At 42.4% G+C, this 21,102-nt stretch overlaps 1 protein-coding gene across 3 annotated transcripts; it reads right to left on the minus strand.

The window, feature by feature from the left end:
- Positions 1-1,773: 1,773 nt before the first annotated feature.
- Positions 1,774-19,105, minus strand: LOC115176012 (transmembrane protein 268). Of its 3 annotated transcripts, none has more exons than XM_029735731.1 (9): positions 19,002-19,105; positions 16,337-16,466; positions 15,726-15,820; positions 5,930-6,037; positions 5,562-5,714; positions 5,077-5,187; positions 4,235-4,324; positions 2,370-2,591; positions 1,774-2,106 (listed from the first exon to the last, which is right to left on the minus strand). In XM_029735731.1, exons 2-9 carry the CDS (start codon positions 16,452-16,454, stop codon positions 1,936-1,938), a joined length of 1,068 nt encoding a protein of 355 aa, XP_029591591.1. In that variant the 5' UTR covers positions 16,455-16,466; positions 19,002-19,105; the 3' UTR covers positions 1,774-1,935. The 3 variants fall into 3 exon arrangements, with proteins under 3 accessions (XP_029591591.1, XP_029591589.1, XP_029591590.1); XM_029735729.1 differs by lacking the exon at positions 19,002-19,105 and adding an exon at positions 17,525-17,825; XM_029735730.1 differs by lacking the exon at positions 19,002-19,105 and adding an exon at positions 17,499-17,825.
- Between the last annotated feature and the right edge of the window lie 1,997 nt (positions 19,106-21,102).

A 21,102-nucleotide genomic window follows, 5' to 3' on the forward strand; every position in this document is an offset into this window, starting at 1 on the left:
TTTCTTGTGAAGGACCATGATAACTTATTTGAATATTGTATTAGGGTGTTTGAAGTTTCATTCTGAAAGTGTTATTACTATGGCTATTATGATTCTGTTACGTGGTAATCACTTTTGCATTTGATTATCACTGCTGTATTTATAATGTACATTGTATTTGGAGAATACTGTATGTTCTGAATCTGATAACATGGTATTCTAGAAATATGTTAAGAGAGCAAAGTAAGCACGGTATTGTGACTCGTAGTGCTGTTACTCACCTCTATACAAGAGAAGTATTGGTATAGAACGTGTGTATGCTTTTTAGACTCCCTCCTAGCATATCTAGTTGTGTTTAGATCTACACTGTGCTCTTCCCACATACTTGCTTTCTAAGGCATTTCTATGTCATTGTTGATGACAGGCTGGGCAAATGCTACTGCTTCTTTGCGGTATTGATACCTTTTCTCTGAGCATGTAAATGTAATGGATTGGCGTGTTCAAAGTGGCTGGCGAATCACAGTGTACATGAACTTCTCTTGGGGTTCATTTCAGTTCATGGATGTTACACATGCATTTGTTGTGTATGAATTCAATTGTTTGAATAAAATACGATTTTTTGGGTTGAGCAAGACCGAGAGTAACAGTGATGTGTACTCTACATCTCTCTCTCTCTGTCTCTTTCTCTCTCTGTGGCCTTTCCTCTCCCTACGTCTCTTAAGTGCTATTTATAGTTGGCCCGGATTCCTCCATCCTTGTACAGTATCTCTTTCTCTCCCTGTCAGAACATGAACTATCTTTCAATAGCTAGGGCTTAATCACATATCGGAGTGCAGCCTCAATGGTGTTTCTTTCTACTCCCATTATTACAGCGCCAGCGTTTGTGTTTGTCTTTTTGCACCGTCTCAAGAGGGCCTATGTCATGTGTATTTTTACTATATTTTTTTTCCATGTAGATAACGCAAGAGCTGAATCGCAGCATAAAACATTAAAACATCTCTATACTCCACGTCCCATTGATTGCTTATAGATATTACACTTGCTGGTTGAGTGCACATGTAACCCCAGATAGACACAGAAAGCAGAGGAGGCTGGTGGGAGGAGCTATAGGAAGACGGGCTCATTCCAATGGCTGGGATGGAATAAATTCTACGGTATCAAACACACACGGAAACCGTTACCTTTATTCCATTCTAGCCATTACACTGAGCCCGTCCTCCTATAGCTCCTCCCACCAGCCTCCTCTGACACAGAGACAGAGAGAAGAGAGGGAGGTGGTGGGACTACGCCAGACTGTGTCTGCAAGATCACAGATGGTCGTTTAGCCTCCCAAATAGTGACCCAGCGTCTGTGCGATCGTTTAACTTGGACTGTCGCAACATGCATCTCTGTACCGCTACACCGCCCTGCCTCCCCTGAGTGCTGTGTCTCTCCCTGTGTGTGTGTGTGTCATCATGCCAAGCACCGGATACTTATGAGCCAATCACCTCAGCAGTTATGTCAAGGCTGATTAATAACCATGGGTTAATGAATGAAACTGTGTGCCACATGCACCTCCTGTGTAGCCGTGCAGCCGGCCAAGAACAATGATTCACGTTGACCCCCTGAGCTTAATACTTAATCTCTGCATCATTGAATCTGTCCTCTCCTGCCCCCCCTCTCTCTCTCTTTTTAGCTCTCCGCAAAATCCCTTCTTAATTTGCCCTGTTAATCTAAATGCACTGCCAAAACATATTGTAGCGTGTGCCTTATCAAAATAAAGGAATATACTTGTTTACTTAAGGACACGACTCATAAAGAAGATATACATTTATTGTTTGTACAATTTAATGCAAAATAATTTACACAAAAATGGGTTTCAAACTGTGATTTTTACATGATCAGTGCAAACATTATACTGTCCTACAATAACATATTATTTAAAGTGGAATGAATAAGCTTTTCTGTGTCCCTGTCTTATAATCGTAGAACCTTGGTTTTGATATACTGACACAGACAAAGGGAGGCAGTGGTGCAGTGATTCCTCCTGGAGCGTAGGGGGCGGTGTGTGGAGTTTGGCAGCCTTTCAGACACTAACAGCTTGACATACACCGCACCATAGGTCAGTAAAAGTTGGAGTGCTTTGGCCTGCAAAAAGAGATATGTTTGGATAGCATGAACAACAAAAGAGCCTTAATAATACTATATTGAACACACTCTAGTCTGTAGGTAGGCTATATCTTAGACAGAGGTGGCTGGAGCCCATCCTCCAGATTTCTCCCTCCACCAGCCTCCACTGATCTGAAATACCATTTCTTCAACATATTGCACGATAGAAAAACCATTTAGTGAGCAGTCCAAATTATAACATAAGATTACAAGTATTATTGAAAGCAGTTTCTCTAACTAACTTGAGCTGGTAGTATTTGGTCCGGTACCAAACTGTAGTTAGTGGTGAGTTTGGTGTCCTCCCTCTGGCTGGTTGAGGTACTGTGTCCAGTCTCCTCATCGTTCATCAAGAGGGGCCTTTCCTCATCAGAACTTTCATTGACACTTGACCCCCCCGCCACAGGATCAAAGGTCATGACCTCTGTCACCAGGACAAGGTGGGACATTCTCTTATTAAGTATTTTCTAGGGAGTGAGTGAAAAGTGAGGATAACCCATTAGATTGCATTGCCTGCTACTGCTACACAGAACCACTGAAAGGTGGTCATCATTACACATCACAAGATTGCCTTACTAGGCAATAGAAGGGCTATATACACACCACCTAAAACCCTCTGATAGGCCTAAATCACAATCTATAATACTCAATGTCTGCTGTTGTCAATTTCCAGTTTAATTTCAATTTGCCTTATACAATTCCTTTTAACAGTACACAGAGATTTGTCAATATCAATCTACTGTAAAACTTCAATTAAATGCAGTCTCAAATAGCCAACTGTCCTTTTTAATAGCCGGGAGACGGCAAACATTTCAGCAAATAAACGCCTGTTTCAAATAAACGCTGGGTGTAGATGTTTATGAGGTTACCATGAATTGTTTACGAGGTTTAATGTTAGATTAATTACATTAAATAATTCAGTAATGACTCTAAAAACAATGTCAATCATCCATTTCTAGCACCAGTAAGAAACTTCTAGCCATTGACTGCTAACAGCTGAGTACTGCTAGCTAACTGGCAAGCGCAAAAACAGTCAGCAATTTTGGGAGTACAGGGCCCGGTTGCATAAAATATCTTAAACGTTTTCCTTAAGGGTTTACATTAAGGAATAATTTTCCCTTACATAAGGGAATTGTTTAAGGGCATTGCTTAGAGCCCACCAAATATATCCTTAGGTATGGGCATACTTAAGGGGTTTTATGGTAGTTTGAAGGCACGTATGGCAGAAAGAGTATCTGGTTACCATGGAGATGGCCTGATTCACTGACTAAGCTTCTCATGAAAGAAATCGCTTAAATTTTGTGAGATAGAAAAATAGAACTTCAAGACAGAATAACCTAATTGTTTCAGAAGTAACTCCAAGAAACATTATCTTTTTTCTTTGTTTATACTACTTTCTAGTACGTCAAGCTAGCTTACAGAGTAGCTATAGCTAACTAGCTTTGTAGAGATGGATTGTGCATCTTCCATTGTTTAGCTAAGTAGCTAACGTTAGCTGGTTGATGTTTTCCATTTGTAACCACAGCAGACGAAAGCAACATTCACCTCCACAAATGCTGTTTACATTGACATCCATACTGAATGAAGAAGTTAAGGCACCGCATGGGTACTCTTAACTTTTTCACTTAAAATGTTTTGTTAAGGAAACTTTAAGGAAAACTTCAGGTGTTTTATGCAACCTGGCCCAGACCCTCAGAAATCAGCAGATCGCCCTCTAGTGGTGAAATAACTGCTGAAAATGCACAGTCAGGAGAAAAATTGATGGGGGGATAGAGGCATTCTAAGTCAAAATAAACTTGACAGTGTGCAAATGCTAACACATTAGTGCAGGTAATGTAGAAATTGATTACAATGCTGTAATTAAACAATGATCTATGCAAATGAGCAAAAGCTGTGTGCTTCAAATAGAATCTTGTCTCTAATAAGCGCTTGTTGTGTTCAGTGATTTAAGCAAATAAACACCAGGGCTATTAATCAAACTTTTATGCTATGCATATTATATCCCATTGCCTTCCCGAAACAGCATGGACAGAAAAGCCTTGCCAAAGAGAACACAGACACAAATCAATAGAGTCATAGACCGAACATGGTGACATCATGATGTACCTACCTGGGCCTCGTCTCTGACAAAGCGCATCTCCTCTAGAGTTTCAGTCAGTGCCCTCAAGCAGTGGGCCGTATCCCAGTACACAATGAACAGCTGAGAGGGTAACAGCGAGAGAGAGACAGACAGATAAAGAATGACAGAGAGAGACAAAAAGATACAGACAGTAAGATGGACAGACAGATAATGTAATGGGGACATTTTAAATGAGTTGTGATCAACACAATGTTTAGCATATTTAGAGTTTCTGTAATACATCAATTCCAGGGTTCCATTTGTGACACTCAAGGTGAAGGTTGATGGTCACTAGACTTGCTTTGGATTATTCTCATATCTGTTGATAGTGATTGATGCTAGACTGGAGGTACAAGGACCAAGGATACTGATTATTCACTATTGTATTGATGGCATTCTGTGGCCACTGTGATTCTGTAGCAGCTGGCAAAGTCACTGCCTTTTCGTTTTGACTTTGTACGTGTCAGAACATTTGGTGCTGTCTGATTAGGATATAAAGGGCCTGTCCCAGAGGCCAGTTAGACATTTTCTCTACTTCTGCGCTGGGTGGTGTCTCCCTGTTGCAACTTACAATGAACCAGATAGATTTTTGATTGACCTCTTGTTTCCCCTGGAAATTCCTATTACAATGAAACTACACAATCATATCAATACATCGATATATAACTTCATAATTGATCATTCGAGGGATCCGGTTACAGATTCATACCACAACAAACAGGCATTTAGAAGTAACCTCAATTACAAGAACGGGAGAGCGATAAAAAGGTTTGACACAAAATGTCTGCCCTCACGGATTGAGCTGCCTAAATGTCGAGGTTAACGCAGCATACCTGTAGACTTCCAGTACAGTTCTGCACCCAGTCAGCTACGCCTACAAGCAGCTTATGTCGGCTCAGCCTCTCATTCACCTGGATGAGTCGCACGTCAATGTTCATGTTTATCTGTAGGATGACCATTAAACATTACAGGTACATCTAAATCTAACGTTTCAGGGTCTTAGAACTGGTTGTAGGCTATAGCCCAATATCTCTACATAATTCAGACATGGAAATCATGGTGTTTAATATCGAACCATATTGGTTTCAAAGTGTCTGTGAATGTTTTGCTTCAACCCTCTTGAGTGTGACATATCTACATAGTGTATTTATGTGCTTCCACAAGCACAGATGCATTCCTATTAATATCTATGCATCATTTATGTTGCTACCGCAGCTCACTAATAGCATTGCGATTAAAGATTAGATGGAATTTATAAGTGAGCAAACCATTAAGGTTCTTAAGCACTCTCAGACTGGAAAACAGATTGAACACCCACCTCCTTGTTACTATAGTGGAGGATGACAATGATGGCTGTGGTGAGGAAGATGGAGACCAGACTGACAGACAGGCAGAGGACCCAGTAGTCAGTGACTGAGAGATAGAGGTGAAGAGTGGAGAACACAGCACACCATATCACCACATATAGAATCTGGAGGGGAGATAAAAATGATACGCAGTATAAACTAAACATACAAAGAACAAGCACTAACTCTGAACAGATACCGGACACATTAGTAAAAGATCTCCTGATGGTGTATGAGATTAACTGATACTGGACACTATAGTGTGAATAATGTAAGAGAGGTATAAATAACAGGTACAATGGACCCTTGAGTTATGAACAAATACTTTGAGGGACCCTACCGGAGCCATGATGAAGTGGAAGAGAGAAGAGTTAAAGAACAGGTATCTCCTGACTGAGGGCACGTCCAGTGCTATTTCCAGAGGCGTCTCAAAGTCTGCTACAGGAATCTACAGTGGAGAAATCAGACAGTGAACACATAGCAATAATGTATTCTAAATGTAATTTTCCATGCAATGGCTTTCATACTTTACCAAAACACATTACACATAAACAAGATAAGGGGAAAAGATAAGAGGGGGGGGGAAAGAGTGCTTTGATCTTGGTGGTAAAAAGGTTGTAAAAGTGTGTGTGAGTATGTGTGTCACACTGGTATAAAAATTTGGAGACAGACGCAGGAATACACAATAGGGGTTTTTAATACACCCAAAACAAACACGTATACAAAAACACTGGGCTGTACCCAAACAAAAGAGCGAGGGTAAACCTCGTTGAACAACACGGGACGATACCCGTAATACACAATATATAAAGCACGCAGTATAACTGCTGCACCACCGCATAGGTACTCACACGGCCAACGGACATGGGGAACAATAACCGACAAAGACAGAGGAAACAGAGGGCACATATATAACATACTAATCAGGGGAAATGGGAACCAGGTGTGTGTAATCAGACAAGACAGTCCGGGGTTGATGATAATGAATCCCGTCAGTAGACCACCGGAACTGGTGAACAGAATGAGCAGCAGTACTGGGGGGGGGGATCCGTGACAGTATGTGGAAGTGTATGCGTGTGTGAGTATGATCTCTAACATAAAAATCACTCACTTTGTCTCTGTGAATAAGCTGTGCTCCAAAGGCAGCAGCACTACAGCCATTCCACACAAGTGGGTATTGCCACGTAACAATGTGTTTTTATTGTGATTCCCATGTCAAGTTTTGTGTGCCACAGAGCTTCTTGACAGAATAAAAAGACAGCTGATGCAAGCACACAAACCTTTTGTAGTTATATGTACAATCCATAAACAATGATTTAAGCAACTTTTATTTTCAATATAAGGTGTTTATTTAATATTGGGAAAAAAGGGTTTCGTTTCTCCTAGGACAGCCAGGGACAGCCCATCCATCTTGACGGATGACTGACTAGCAGAGACGCTCAGCGCAGACAAAGGCGTAAGCCTCGCTGCATTCATTATCAACCCACAGCGTTTGATAGTTTGTATTTACACAGTTTTGAGCCTCACCGCCATCAGGGTCTGATTTAAACCAGGCGGTAAAGTCCACCTTGGACCCGTCAGTCCACATCCACCTCCCTTCCTTAACGACGTCAGACAATCCAATCCAGGTGTAGAACTCTAAAGGGTCGAACATCTTGATTAGGGTTTTGATGATCTGGTGTTCTGCCTCCCTGTGCACAGAGGCCAAGTTCGCTCCCTGAGTCACACAGTAGGACTCAGCGTCTGCCCGGTCCAGTCGTGTGGCAACATACTTATAGCAGCGTCCACATAGCTTCAGCGTGTAAATCAGCTAGAAAGATGTGTCGGCATCGAGTAATTGTCTCTGGTCCCCTCCCAGTTAGGGGGAGTGATGAGCTCTACAGCAGAGTCTCACAACTCAATCGCTGGTTGAAAACTGTTTTCTGCCCCTCCCAAAAGATAGAATTTGTAGATAATTGGCCCTCTTTCTGGGACACACCCACAAACAGGACCAAGCCTGGCCTGTTGAGGAGTGACGGACTCCATCCTAGCTGGAGGGGTGCTCTCATCTTATCTACGAACATAGACAGGGCTCTAACTCCCCTAGCTCCACAATGATATAGGGTGTAGGCCAGGCAGCAGGCTGTTGGCCAGGCAGCCAGCTTAGTGGAGTCTGCCACTAGCACAGTCAGTGTAGTCAGCTCAGCTATCCCCATTGAGACCGTGTCTGTGCCTCGACCTAGGTTGGGCAAAACTAAACATGGCGGTGTTCGCCTTAGCAATCTCACTAGAATAAAGACCTCCTCCATTCCTGCCATTATTGAAAGAGATTGTGATACCTCACATCTCAAAATAGGGCAACTTAATTTTAGATCCCTCACTTCCAAGGCAGTTATAGTCAATGAACTAATCACTGATCATAATATTGATGTGATTGGCCTGACTGAAACATGGCTTAAGCCTGATGAATTTACTGTTAAATGAGGCCTCACCTCCTGGTTACACTAGTGACCATATCCCCCGCGCATCCAGCAAAGGCGGAGGTGTGGCTAACATTTACGATAGCAAATTTCAATTGACAAAAAACCCCTGACGTTTTCGACTTTTGAGCTTCTAGTCATGAAATCTATGCAGCCTACTCAATCACTTTTTTATAGCTACTGTTTACAGGCCTCCTGGGCCATATACAGTGTTCCTCACTGAGTTCCCTGAATTCGTAATAGACCTTGTAGTCATAGCAGATAATATTAAAACATTTTGTGACTTTAATATTCACATGGAAAAGTCCACAGACCCATTCCAAAAGGCTTTCGGAGCCATCATCGACTTAGTGGGTTTTGTCCAACATGTCTCCGGACCTACTCACTGCCACAGTCATACTCTGGACCTAGTTTTGTCCCATGGAATAAATGTTGTGGATCTTAATGTTTTTCCTCATAATCCTGGACTATCGGACCACCATTTTATTACGTTTGCAATCGCAACAAATAATCTGCTCAGACCCCAACCAAGGATCATCAAAAGTCGTGCTATAAATTCTCAGACAACCCAAAGATTCCTTGATGCCCTTCCAGACTCCCTCTGCCTACCCAAGGACGTCAGAGGACAAAAATCAGTTAACCACCTAACTGAGGAACTCAATTTAACCTTGTGCAATACCCTAGATGCATTCGCACCCCTAAAAACTAAAAACATTTGTCCTAAGAAACTAGCTCTCTCCGAAAATTGGAACGGAAATGGCGCCACACCAAACTGGAAGTCTTCCGACTAGCTTGGAAAGACAGTACCGTGCAGTATTGAAGAGCCCTCACTGCTGCTCGATCATCCTATTTTTACAACTTAATTGAGGAAAATAAGAACAATCCTAAATTTATTTTTGATACTGTCGCAAGCTAACTAAAAAGCAGCATTCCCCAAGAGAGGATGGCTTTCACTTCAGCAGTAATAAATTCATGAAGTTCTTTGAGGAAAAGATCATGATCATTAGAAAGCAAATTACGGACTCCTCTTTAAATCTGCGTATTCCTCCAAAGCGCAGTTGTCCTGAGTCTGCACAACTCTGCCAGGACCTAGGATCAAGGGAGACACTCAAGTGTTTTAGTGCTACATCTCTTGACACAATGATGAAAATAATCATGGCCTCTAAACCTTCAAGCTGCATACTGGACCCTATTCCAACGAAACTACTGAAAGAGCTGCTTCCTGTGCTTGTCCCTCCTATGTTGAACATAATAAACGACTCCCTATCCACCGATGTGTACCAAACTCCCTAAAAGTGGCAGTAATAAAGCCTCTTTTGAAAAAGCCAAACCTTGACCCAGAAAATATTAAAAACTATCGGCCTCTCCCATCTCCCATTCCTCTCAAATATTTTTGAAAAAGCTGTTGCGCAGCAACTCACTGTCTTCATGAAGACAAACAATGTATATGAAATGCTTCAGTCTGGTTTTAGACCCCATCATAGCACTGAGACTGCACTTGTGAAGGTGGTAAATTACTTTTTAATGGCGCCAGACCGAGGCTCTGCATCTGTCCTCATGCTCCTAGACCTTAGTGCTGGTTTTGATACCATCGATCACCACATTCTTTTGGAGAGATTGGAAAACCAAATTGGTCTACACGGACAAGTTCTGGCCTGGTTTAGATCTTATCTGTCGGAAAGATATCAGTTTGTCTCTGTGGATGGTTTGTCCTCTGACAAATCAACTGTAAATTTCGGTGTTCCTCAAGGTTCCGTTTTAGGACCACTATTGTTTTCACTATATATTTTACCTCTTGGGGATGTCATTCGAAAACATAATGTTAACTTTCACTGCTATCCGGATGACACACAGCTGTACATTTCAATGAAACATGGTGAAACCCCAAAATTGCCCTCGCTGGAAGCTTGTGTTTTAGACATAAGGAAGTAGATGGCTGCAAACTTTCTACTTTTAAACTCGGACAAAACAGAGATGATTGTTCTAGGTCCCAAGAAACAAAGAGATCTTCTGTTGAATCTGACAATTAATCTTGATGGTTGTACAGTCATCTCAAATAAAACTGTGAAGGACCTTGGTGTTACTCTGGACCCTGATCTCTCTGTTGACGAACACATCAAGACTGTTTCAAGGACAGCTTTTTTGCATCTACGTAACATTGCAAAAATCAGAAATTGTCTGTCCAAAAAGGATGCAGAAAAATTCATCCATGCTTTTGTCACTTCTAGGTTGGACTACTGCAATTCTCTACTTTATGGCTACCCGGATAAAGCACGAAATAAACTTCAGTTAGTGCTAAAAATGGCTGCTAGAATCCTGACTAGAACCAAAAAATTGATCATATTACTCCAGTGCTAGCCTCCCTACACTGGCTTCCAGTTAAGGCAAGGGCTGATTTCAAGGTTTTACTGCTAACATACAAAGCATTACATGGGCTTGCTCCTACCTATCTTTCCGATTTGGTCCTGCCATACATACCTACACGTACGCTACGGTCACAAGACGCGGGCCTCCTAATTGTCCCTAGAATTTCTAAGCAAACAGCTGGAGGCAGGGCTTTCTCCTATAGAGCTCCATTTTTATGGAATGGTCTGCCTACCCATGTGAGAGACGCAGACTCAGTCTCAACCTTTAAGTCTTTATCGAAGACTCATCTCTTCAGTAGGTCCTATGATTGAGTGTAGTCTGGCCCAGGAGTGTGAAGGTGAACGGAAAGGCACTGGAACAACGAACCACCCTTGCTGTCTCTGCCTGGCCGGTTCCCCTCTCTCCACTGGGATACTCTGCATCTAACCCTATTACAGGGGCTGAGTCACTGGCTTACTGGTGTTCTTCCATGCCGTCCCTAGGAGGGATGCGTCACTTGAGTGGGTTGATTCACTGACGTGGTCTTCCTGTCTGGGTTGACGCCCCCCCTTGGGTTGTGCCGTAGCGGAGATCTTTGTGGGCCATACTAGGCCTTACTAGGCCATACTAGGTCTCAGGATGGTAAGTTGGTGGTTGAAGATATCCCTCTAGTGGTATGGGGGCTGTGCTTTGGCAAAGTGGGTGGGGTTATATCCTGCCTGTTTAGCACTGTCTGATGGGGCCACAGTGTCTCCTGACCCCTCCTGTCTCAGCCTCCAGTATGTATGCTGCAGTAGTTTATGTGTTGGGGGGCTAGGGTCAGTCTGTTATATCTGGAGTATTTCTCCTGTCTTATCCGGTGTCCTGTGTGAATTTAAGTATGCTCTCTCTAATTCTCTCTTTCTCTCTTTCTTTCTTTCTCTCTCTCGGAGGACCTGAGCCCTAGGACCATGCCTCAGGATTACCTGGCATGATGACTCCTGGCCGTGCTGCTGCTCCAGTTTCAACTGTTCTGCCTGCGGCTATGGAACCCTGACCTGTTCACCGGACGTGCTACCTGTCCCAGACCTGCTGTTTTCAACTCTCTAGAGACAGCAGGAGCGGTAGAGATACTCTCAATGATCAGCTATGAAAAGCCAACTGACATTTACTCCTGAGGTGCTGACCTGTTGCACCCTCGACAACTACTGTGATTATTATTATTTGACCATGCTGGTCATTTATGAACATTTGAACATCTTGGCCGTGTTCTGTTATAGTCTCCACCCGGCACAGCCAGAAGAGGACTGGCCACCCCTCATAGCCTGGTTCCTCTCTAGGCTTCTTCCTAGGTTTTGTCCTTTCTAGGGAGTTTTTCCTAGCCACCGTGCTTTTACACCTGCATTGCTTGCTGTTTGGGGTTTTAGGCTGGGTTTCTGTACAGCACTTTGACATATCAGCTGATGTAAGAAGGGCTATATAAATACATTTGATTTGATTCAAGTTGTACCAGCCCATGGGGCAGGATTTTCGGGATAGCTCTTTACCCTGGTCAGGAGTGTCGTGTTCAGCATCCAAAGCAAGACTGAGGAGAGAGATAACACAGAAGAACACAAACATGGTTCTAGATGGGCTGGTAGGCATGTAGGTATGCTGGGCTGAAGTGGGTCCTGTTCTTTTATCTGACTTACAGAGGGAACGTGTGGCTGGTAGGCATCATGTCATAGGCGGATCGTGTACAGACGTGGCACATTCACTCTCTCAGAGTAAATATTAGGCCTATATAAATAAACCTCAACCTTTACTGAAGCTGTTTAATCTGTAGAACAAAAAACAAACTCTAAAAGAAGAAACGAAACAAGGAAATCAAACAGTTTAAGAACGTTATTTCTCACTTCCCTCATTAAGGTCTGTGTGAATAAGCTGTGTACCAAAAGGTCTGATGCTGTACGACTGAAGGTAATTGCCTTGTTCCGCCCCACTCCCATCCCGCTGGACACCTTCCCTTCTCCATTCATCATTGAGCGTTGGTTGTTTAGCTATCGGGAAGAGGTGTCCAGAGAATTTGGCAACATAGCCACTCCGCTCCAAATGCATCACTACAGCCATTCTAGATAAGGGGGTATTGCCACATAACCCAGTGGTCATATCAACTCTGCAGCTGTGTTCTTCTCAGAATTTCTGTTCCAAGTTTTGGTACAGGGCTTTTTGACACAAACAAAATACACCCTGGATGTGATGTTTTAGCCAACAACTTAGACTTTTGAGGTAACATCTTCAACATTAACTGCTGTTCAGTTGTCATTCCAAAGAATGATATAACCCAAAATAAAGTGCCTTGAAATGTATTCATCCCCCTTGGCATTTTTCCTATTTTTTTGCCTTACAACCTGTAATTTAAATGGATTTTTATTTGGATTTCCTGTAATGGGCATACACAAAATAGTCCAAATTGGGGAAGTGAAATGAAACAAATTACTTGTTTAAAAAAAATTGAAAATATATAAAAGGAAAATTGGTGCATGCATATGTATTCACACCCTTTGCTATGACGCCCCTAAATAAGATCTGGTGCAACCAATTACCTTCAGAAGACAAATCATTTGTTAAATAAAGTCCACCTGTGTGCAATCTAAGTGTCACATGATCTGTCACATGATCTCAGTATATATACACCTGTTCTAGAGACAGCAGGAGCGGTAGAGAAATTCTCAATGATCGGCTATGAAAAGCCAACTGACATTTACTTTTGAGGTGCTGACTTGTTGCACCCTCGACAACTACTGTGATTATTATTATTTGACCATGCTGGTCATTTATGAACATTTGAACATCTTGGCCATGTTCTGTTATAATCTCCACCCGGCACAGCCAGAAGAGGACTGGCCACCCCTCATAGCCTGGTTCCTCTCTTGGTTTCTTCCTAGGTTTTGGCCTTTCAATGGAGTTTTTCCTAGCCACCGTGCTTCTACACCTGCATTGCTTGCTGTTTGGGGTTTTAGGCTGGGTTTCTGTACAGCACTTTGAGATATCAGCTGATGTAAGAAGGGCTATATAAATACATTTGATTTGATTTGTTCTGAAACGCCCCAGAGTCTGCAACACCTCTAAGCAAGGGGCAACACCAAGCAAGCAGCACCATGAAGACCAAGGAGCTCTTCAAACAGGTCAGGGACAAAGTTGTGGAGAAGTACAGATCAGGGTTGGGTTATAAAAAAATATCCGAAACTTTGAACATCCCACAGAGCACCATTAAATCCATTATTAAAAAATTGAAAGAATATGGCACCACAACAAACCTGCCAAGAGAGGGCCGCCCACCAAAACTCACGGACAAGGCAAAGAGGGCATTAATCAGAGAGGCAACAAAGAGACCAAAGATAACCTTGAAGGAGCTGCAAAGCTCCACAGCAGAGATTGTAGTATCTGTCCATAGGACCACTTTAAGCTGTACCCTCCACAGAGCTGGGTTTTACGGAAGAGTGGCCAGAAAAAGCCATTGCTTAAAGAAAAAAGTAAGCATACACGCTTGGTGTTCGCCAAAAGACATGTGGGAGACTCCCCAAACATATGGAAGAAGGTACTCTGGTCAGATGAGAAATGTAGCTTTTTGGCCATCAAGGAAAACGCTATGTTTGGCGCAAACCCAACACCTCTCATCACCCCGAGAACACCATCCTCACAGTGAAGCATGGTGGTGGCAGCATCATGCTGTGGGGATGTTTTTCACCGTCAGGGACTGGGAAACTGGTCAGAATAGAAGGAATGATGGATGGCGCTAAATACAGGGAAATTCTTGAGGGAAACCTGCTTCAGTCTTCCAGAGATTTTAGACTGGGATGGAGGTTCACCTTCCAGCAGGACAATGACCCTAAGTATACTGCTAAAGCAAGACTTGAGTGGTTTAAGTGGAAACATTTAAATGTCTTGGAATGACCTAGTCAATCCAATTGAGAATCTGTGGTGTGACTTAAAGATTGCTGTACACCAGCGGAACCCATCCAACTTGAAGGAGCTGGAGCAGTTTTGCCTTGAAGAATGGGCAAAAATCCCAGTGGCTAGATGTGCCAAGCTTATAGAGACATACCCCAAGAGACTTGCATCTGTAATTGCTGTACAAAGTATTGACTTTGGGGTGGTGAATAGTTTTGCACGCTCAAGTTTTCAGTTTTTTTTTGTCTTATTTTTTGTTTGTTTCACAATAAAAAATATTTTGCATCTTCAAAGTGGTAGGCATGTTGTGTAAATCAAATGATACAAACCCCCAAAACATCTATTTAAATTCCTGGTTGTAAGGCAACAAAATAGGAAAAATGCCAAAGGGGGGGTGAATACTTTTGCAAGCCACTGTGTATGGATAGGCCGGGATGCGAATACGGAAACATTGCCTTTAACAGTGCCAGCAGTATAACACCCTGCATCCCACTGCTAGCTTGGCTCTGAAGCTAAGCAGGGTTGGTCCTAGATGGAAGACCAGATGCTGCTGGAAATTGTGTTGGAGGTGCAGTAGGAGGTACTTTTTCCTCAATTCTGAATAAAATACCCCAGGGCAGTGATTGGGGACATTGCTCTGTGTAAGGTGCAGTCTTTTGGATGGAATGCTAAACGGGTGTCCTAACACTCTGTGGTTATTAAAAATCCCATGGCACTTATTGTAAGAGTAGGGGTGTTAACCCCGGTGTCCTGGCTAAATTTCCAATCTGGCCCTCAAACCATCATGGCCACCTAATCATCCCCAACTTTCAATTGGCTCATTCACCCCCATAAGCTATTCCCCAGGTCATTGCTGGAAATGAGAATGTGTTTTCAGTCAAATTACCTGGTAAAATAAATCAAATGAAAGGTGCATAGCTGAAAAGGAGCGATCGGATTGAATCCCGGCCTCACTCATGGCTTATGTTTAGCTGTCATTTAAGACCTATAGCTTCAAAATATGTTTAACTATCATGTTGATCTCATGGAATGTCAGTGATTGCATGCAAAGCTTTATCTATGAATTTGAGTGCTTGCATTTCTCCAGCCCTATTCCTCAGCTTAGCAAATCAAGTGTGTGGGGTACAATTTGCTGTCTCATAAATTCAGCATTGTGGCATTAGCACGGGTCATGTTTTTCTTCATGAAAGCTTTTTAGATTGATGACATAACAGTAGGCCTATATTTTGATGAGACATAAGACAGTCTGAGAGAAGAAGTGAGATAGCGAGCTATTCTAGTTTAACCTCCCCACACAAGTGGACAGGCTGCTTGACATAGCGAGGCCCAACGGATGAGAATAAAGAGTGCCAGTGGGCGCCCAGAGAGAGAGAGAAAGCAAGAGTTTTTGTGTGTGTGTGTATGTGTGTGAGCACTGACCTGGAAGCCGTCCCTCTCCAGCAGAGCCCTGCAGAGCGACAGATCAAACCTGGGGCTCAGCATGGAGGAGGTGGGTACTGCCAGCACGCACTGACCTGGAGGAGAGAAAGAGAGAGAGGGGGGGGTGATAGATAGATAGATAGATAGATAGAGAGAGAGATAGATAGATAGATAGATAGATAGATAGATAGATAGATAGATAGATAGATAGATAGATAGAGAGAGAGAGAGAGAGAGAGAGAGAGAGAGAGAGAGAGATAGATAGATAGATAGATAGATAGATAGATAGATAGATAGATAGATAGATAGATAGATAGAGGGGAGAGTGTTAAGGTGGACAGTAACACATTCTGACAGAGATTGTAATAGTGACAACAAAGGAGAGTGATTGAGAGAGTCAAAACATAGAGAGAGAATCAAAAAGGTATAGAGGAAAAAGACCATGGGTTAAAGCGGGACATTTTGAAAAGTGTTAGTTTATCCCAAAAACTTGCCAAGAGGCAAAACAATGAACAAGGAAGAGAAACAAAAACACTGATTTGAAAGACAGGATATGCCACATGATCAGACTTTTACCCATAGTACAGTTTGATAACTATGTTACTACGCACCATTCCTCCATCTAAATGTTCTTCTGTTTTCTGGCTGGATCTTGGATGATCGTCTTAGGTCAACTTCAACATCACTCTCGTCTGAAAGCACAGAAGTCTTGTCCTCCATCTCATCCATGATGACGAGACCCTGAACGAGCAAAAACAGTGATACAGTTGAATCAAAATCCCCAACCATAATTCAGACGAAGTGACTAAGAGTGTAGTTAATGGCCAGTGTGATGACTGCCAGTGTGATATACAGCGCAGCAACACAGTTCCATTAGCCTGGTCTCAGATCTGTTTGTGCTCTCTTGTCAACTCCTACAATGACTAGAGGAGACAGCACAAAAATATCAGGGACCAGGCTACAGCTTTTTTGCTCAAGCAGAGAGATGCTTTGGCATGATTGTGAAACCACTTCCTAGTTCCCATCTATCGTAGACTGTCAGATACAGTATGTGTGTGACGTATTCACAGTGTTATGAAGTGAGTACTAACACTACAGCTTGCAAGAAGCACAAGCAGCACATTCCAGTGGCATGCAAAACAAACAAAGACAGTGAAATTTAGAAAATTTGACCAAATATTCCCTCAGTAGATAATGTTTTCCTGAGGCATAGCTTAAACTGTAATCTCAGGTATACCAGAACTAAAATCTGGTGTAATTTGGTCGCGTTCGCAGAATCTGTTTACAAGAGATGAATTATACCGTGACTCTACTGGAGAAAAAATGTCAAAGGGCTGAAGCTGAAGCTCCCTTCGAGAGCCCCCCTCTGAGACTATAACTTTATTTAGCAATGGCATCAAATGCCAAAGTTTAACTTTGGAGAAGTCAGTGTCCTACATCACTACTCCTTTTAGAACTGATTACATTGCTCTGCTATGTTATTTCAACATCTTGGAGAAACCAACAGAGTAATTAAACTGTACTGCCAAGGATTTCAGATTCAGCACTTTCAACACAAGTTTAAACAATAATTTAAGTCGTAGACTGAGTAGACTGTTTTACTGTCATTGTACTTTCCTTTACTATCCAAGTATACTGAACTTAGGTGTAGCGAAAGGCAACTACACTTGTCTTTCAAATGTGAGCTTTTCTCTTTTCTCAGGCTACACTCTTCACAGGTTTCTGTTGAAAGTGGTGAAACTGTACCACGGTTAGAAGATAGACATACTGCACCTCAATAGGCACTGTCTTCAACGCACCATACACAGCCAAATTATCGCTTTCCTTTCAGCAGCTACAAAATCTGTGAAAGAGAAATACTGAAATGGAGAAGAGACGGAGAGAGCAGCTATATTTTTGTTCTTTGTCTCCCTCTCCAATCCTCCCTCTCACCCTCTGCCGCTTTGTCTCTCTCGTTTGCTTGTTAGAGAGGGAGACACATTTTTTGCACAAATGCTGTCGGCAAGGTTGATTTCAAGTTGTCTCCGTATCCCTACTGTAGTTCTCTCTCTCTCTCTCCTGCTCACTCTCTCTCGTTCTATCTCTCTCTCCCTTCTCTCTCTCGTTCTAATTCTCTCCCCCTTCTCTCTCTCTCTCTCGCGCTCTCTCTTTCTCTCTCAGGCACACACTCTCTTACTCTCACTTCCTCCCTGCTGTAAGTGAGTTGTGACATCTTGCCAACTTTGAAACAGTTTGTCTCCATACGTTTCTGTGCACGTGTTGTAAAGAAAAGTGGATGCCTACAATGTTATGCGAATGAGTGTATGTAGCTGTGTATAACCATGTGATCTGCGTGTGTGTGTGTGTGTGTGTGTGTGTGTGTGTGTGTGTGTGTGTGTGTGTGTGTGTGTGTGTGTGTGTGTGTGTGTGTGTGTATGCAGGTTTAATGATAGAGAATAACAAAATATTTTAAGCAAAAACCATTGCTTCCGCTTGGCTGAGTACTCCCCTCGTGTTTTCTCTTCATTTATTTCCTTCCGAACTCTAGGTATGGTTTTTAAAGATAAAAACAATTTCAGAGAATCATAAAGTTTAGCAGTGACAGTGAGGTGCTGAACATAAAGGAAGACACATGACAAATAGGAGAACTCACCAGAGACTATTTAATGTAGAGTCTATTACATGATCAAGAGCTTCCTACCCACCCGCATTCAATGTAGTACAGTTACAGTATTACAGTGTGACCCTCTTCCCTTCCAACTACACTGCAATGCCTCTGAAACCAGACTCCCTGTATCCCCTTTATTCTTTATTTTACTTCCCACTTAAGCCCCCCCCTTCCCCCACACAATCTCGAACTCTCTCTCTTTCTCTCAATTCAGTTTCAATTTAAGGGCTTTATTGGCATGGGGAACTCTCTCTCCCAGCTTGTGACTCAGATCAGCCGGACCACATGACTGGTGGAATGCGGCCTATGCTTCTCAGCCCAGCAAAGAGAATAGAGTGAGAAAGTGAATGAGAAAATTAGTCCAAATTGGGTATTGTCTACATACATAACCCTATCTGTGTAGGGTCCCGTGTTAATGACATAGCAATGTATCACAACGCAATGACAACAAACTTTCTTTAACAGATGGATATAAGCTGGCGGAGTAGGATCCTACTTGAGCTATACGAGGCATCAATACACACACACACACACACCACACACACACACACACACACACACACACACACACACACACACACACACACACACACACACACACACACACACACACACTATTCCTTACCTACCTTAGATTGTTGTTGTTATTCTAGCCAGTGTGGGTGTGGATCTGGATTCCTGGGAGAACAGCAGCTGTTCTCCAGGCTGTTATGACTCTGGTCTGGTGGTCTGCTGCTGGGGGCTGGGACAGTCACACATTAACACATGCCCCAGAGCCCAGAGGGGCATAGTGAGAGGTCACACACAGGCATGCACGCACACACAAGTCTGCATGGACGGATACATATACGGGCTCCGGGACGAATGTGCACAGGTGCATGCACGCACACACACAGACACACACACACAGACACACACACACACACACACACGTACATTTGGGCGGATCACATACGGTCTTTGGGACGGCTACGCACGTACACACTGACAAATGAGAACAGGCAGAGTGATATATGTTATTGATTGTAACTTGGTACCATGGAAATCTGTATCATTTTGTGATATTAACCAGTTGACCTGAAAGAAGATTATGTAGAAACCACAATCTGATGACGCATGTGATAAATTTATGAACAATTCCACCTTGGTTATGAGTTTACAATGACGTTTCATATTGTTCTCTCTATAATTTCAGGAACTTTATGAAGACAAAAAAGTCCAAATTAAATGTTGACTTGGTGTTTCAATGGTTTATTACTCAGGACATAGCAGACCTTGTGACTGGGACATGGCACAACACAGGCATGGTGGCCAGTCTTTCACTTCACTAAAGTGCTCCGGCTAGTACGCCATCTTGTGTGAAGGAGTAAACAAAACGGAATACTTAGTTGTGTGTAATGGGAATATTTAAGATGAATAAAGTTCTTATTCAGTTAAGAGTGATTAACACAATGTTTAGCATATTTATATATTTTCCCATGATGTAATTCACATGATTTCCAGTGTTCTGTTTGTCATGGTCACTAGACTAGACGCTGTATGTTATGAATTAAACTCATATCTCTTGAGAGTGATTGATGCCAGACTGGAGGTACAAGGACCGAGGACAGACTGATTATTATTGTAGTCTGTGTGATTAATCACTGTGTGATTATGTAGCAGCTGATAAAGTCACTGCTTTTTGTTTGAGTTCCTACAAGCCTCTCGTGCTGGTGTTTACAGAACATTTAGTGCTCTCTGATTAGAATATAACGGGTGTGTCTCCAAGATGCTAGATAGACATTTGCTCTGCTTCTATGCTGGTTGTTGTTTCCCTGTTGCAACTTGTATTAAACTGTATTGATTTCTGATTGACTTTATCTGTGATTTATCTTCTCTTTTATTCACCTGGAAATTCCTATTACAATCATCATCATCATCATCATCCTCATTACCATCATGTGCTATAGGCCTGTATATAAAAATATAACCAAGGATAATCCTCCTGAGAAAAAAAACTGCATAGACCAGAGCCATATGCATAGAGTTCGGCCAGGTTATAGAACGGCTGCCATGTTAGTGCCTTTATTCTTGAAATGTTGATGATGTCACAATTTGAGAGCCCCTCTGACAATTCACTATGAAATGACCCACTGTAAACAAGCAAAACAGAGCAGCGAATTTAACAGACATTTATATGTATTAGCATTCGGGATAATGTGCTTCCAAGTCTGTACTGTGTTGTGGTGTCAACAAATGTAATTTCTGCTTTCACGGGACATCTTCATAGGTTTTGAAAACTATCAGAAATAAACGTCAACTTAGAGCACAGCACGGAAGCATCAGTTATCACTTAGCAAAGGCTATGGAGGAGAAAGTGGCGCTCTCAGAAAGTTCTGACAGAAACCGCATTGCCCAACTCTCTATATATATATGGCTCTGGCCTAGACCAGCATATACAGTGCCTTGCAAAAGTATTCATCCCCCTTGGCATTTTTCCTATTTTGTTGCATTACAACCTGTAATTTAAATGAATTTTTATTTGGATTTCATGTAATGGACAAACACAAAATAGCCCAAATTGGTGAAGTGAAATGAAAAAAAAAAATTCTAAACAATAAAACAATTGAAAAATGGTACGTGCGTATGTATTCACCCCCTTCGCTATGACGCCCCTAAATAAGATCTGGTGCAACCAATTACCTTCAGAAGTCACATCATTTGTTTAATAAAGTCCACCTGTGTGCAATC

This window comes from Salmo trutta, chromosome 36 (assembly GCF_901001165.1).
Source record: "Salmo trutta chromosome 36, fSalTru1.1, whole genome shotgun sequence".
NCBI lineage: Eukaryota > Metazoa > Chordata > Actinopteri > Salmoniformes > Salmonidae > Salmo > Salmo trutta.

What these genes read in the sequence shown, in the direction of transcription:
- LOC115176012 (XM_029735729.1), bottom strand. An exon ending in TGGAGAGGGACGGCTTCCAG is followed by an intron (nt 6,038 to 15,725) that starts GTCAGTGCTCAC and finishes TCTCCACTGTAG; the next exon opens with ATTCCTGTAGCAGACTTTGA. An exon ending in TCCACTTCATCATGGCTCCG is followed by an intron (nt 5,715 to 5,929) that starts GTAGGGTCCCTC and finishes TCTCCCCTCCAG; the next exon opens with ATTCTATATGTGGTGATATG.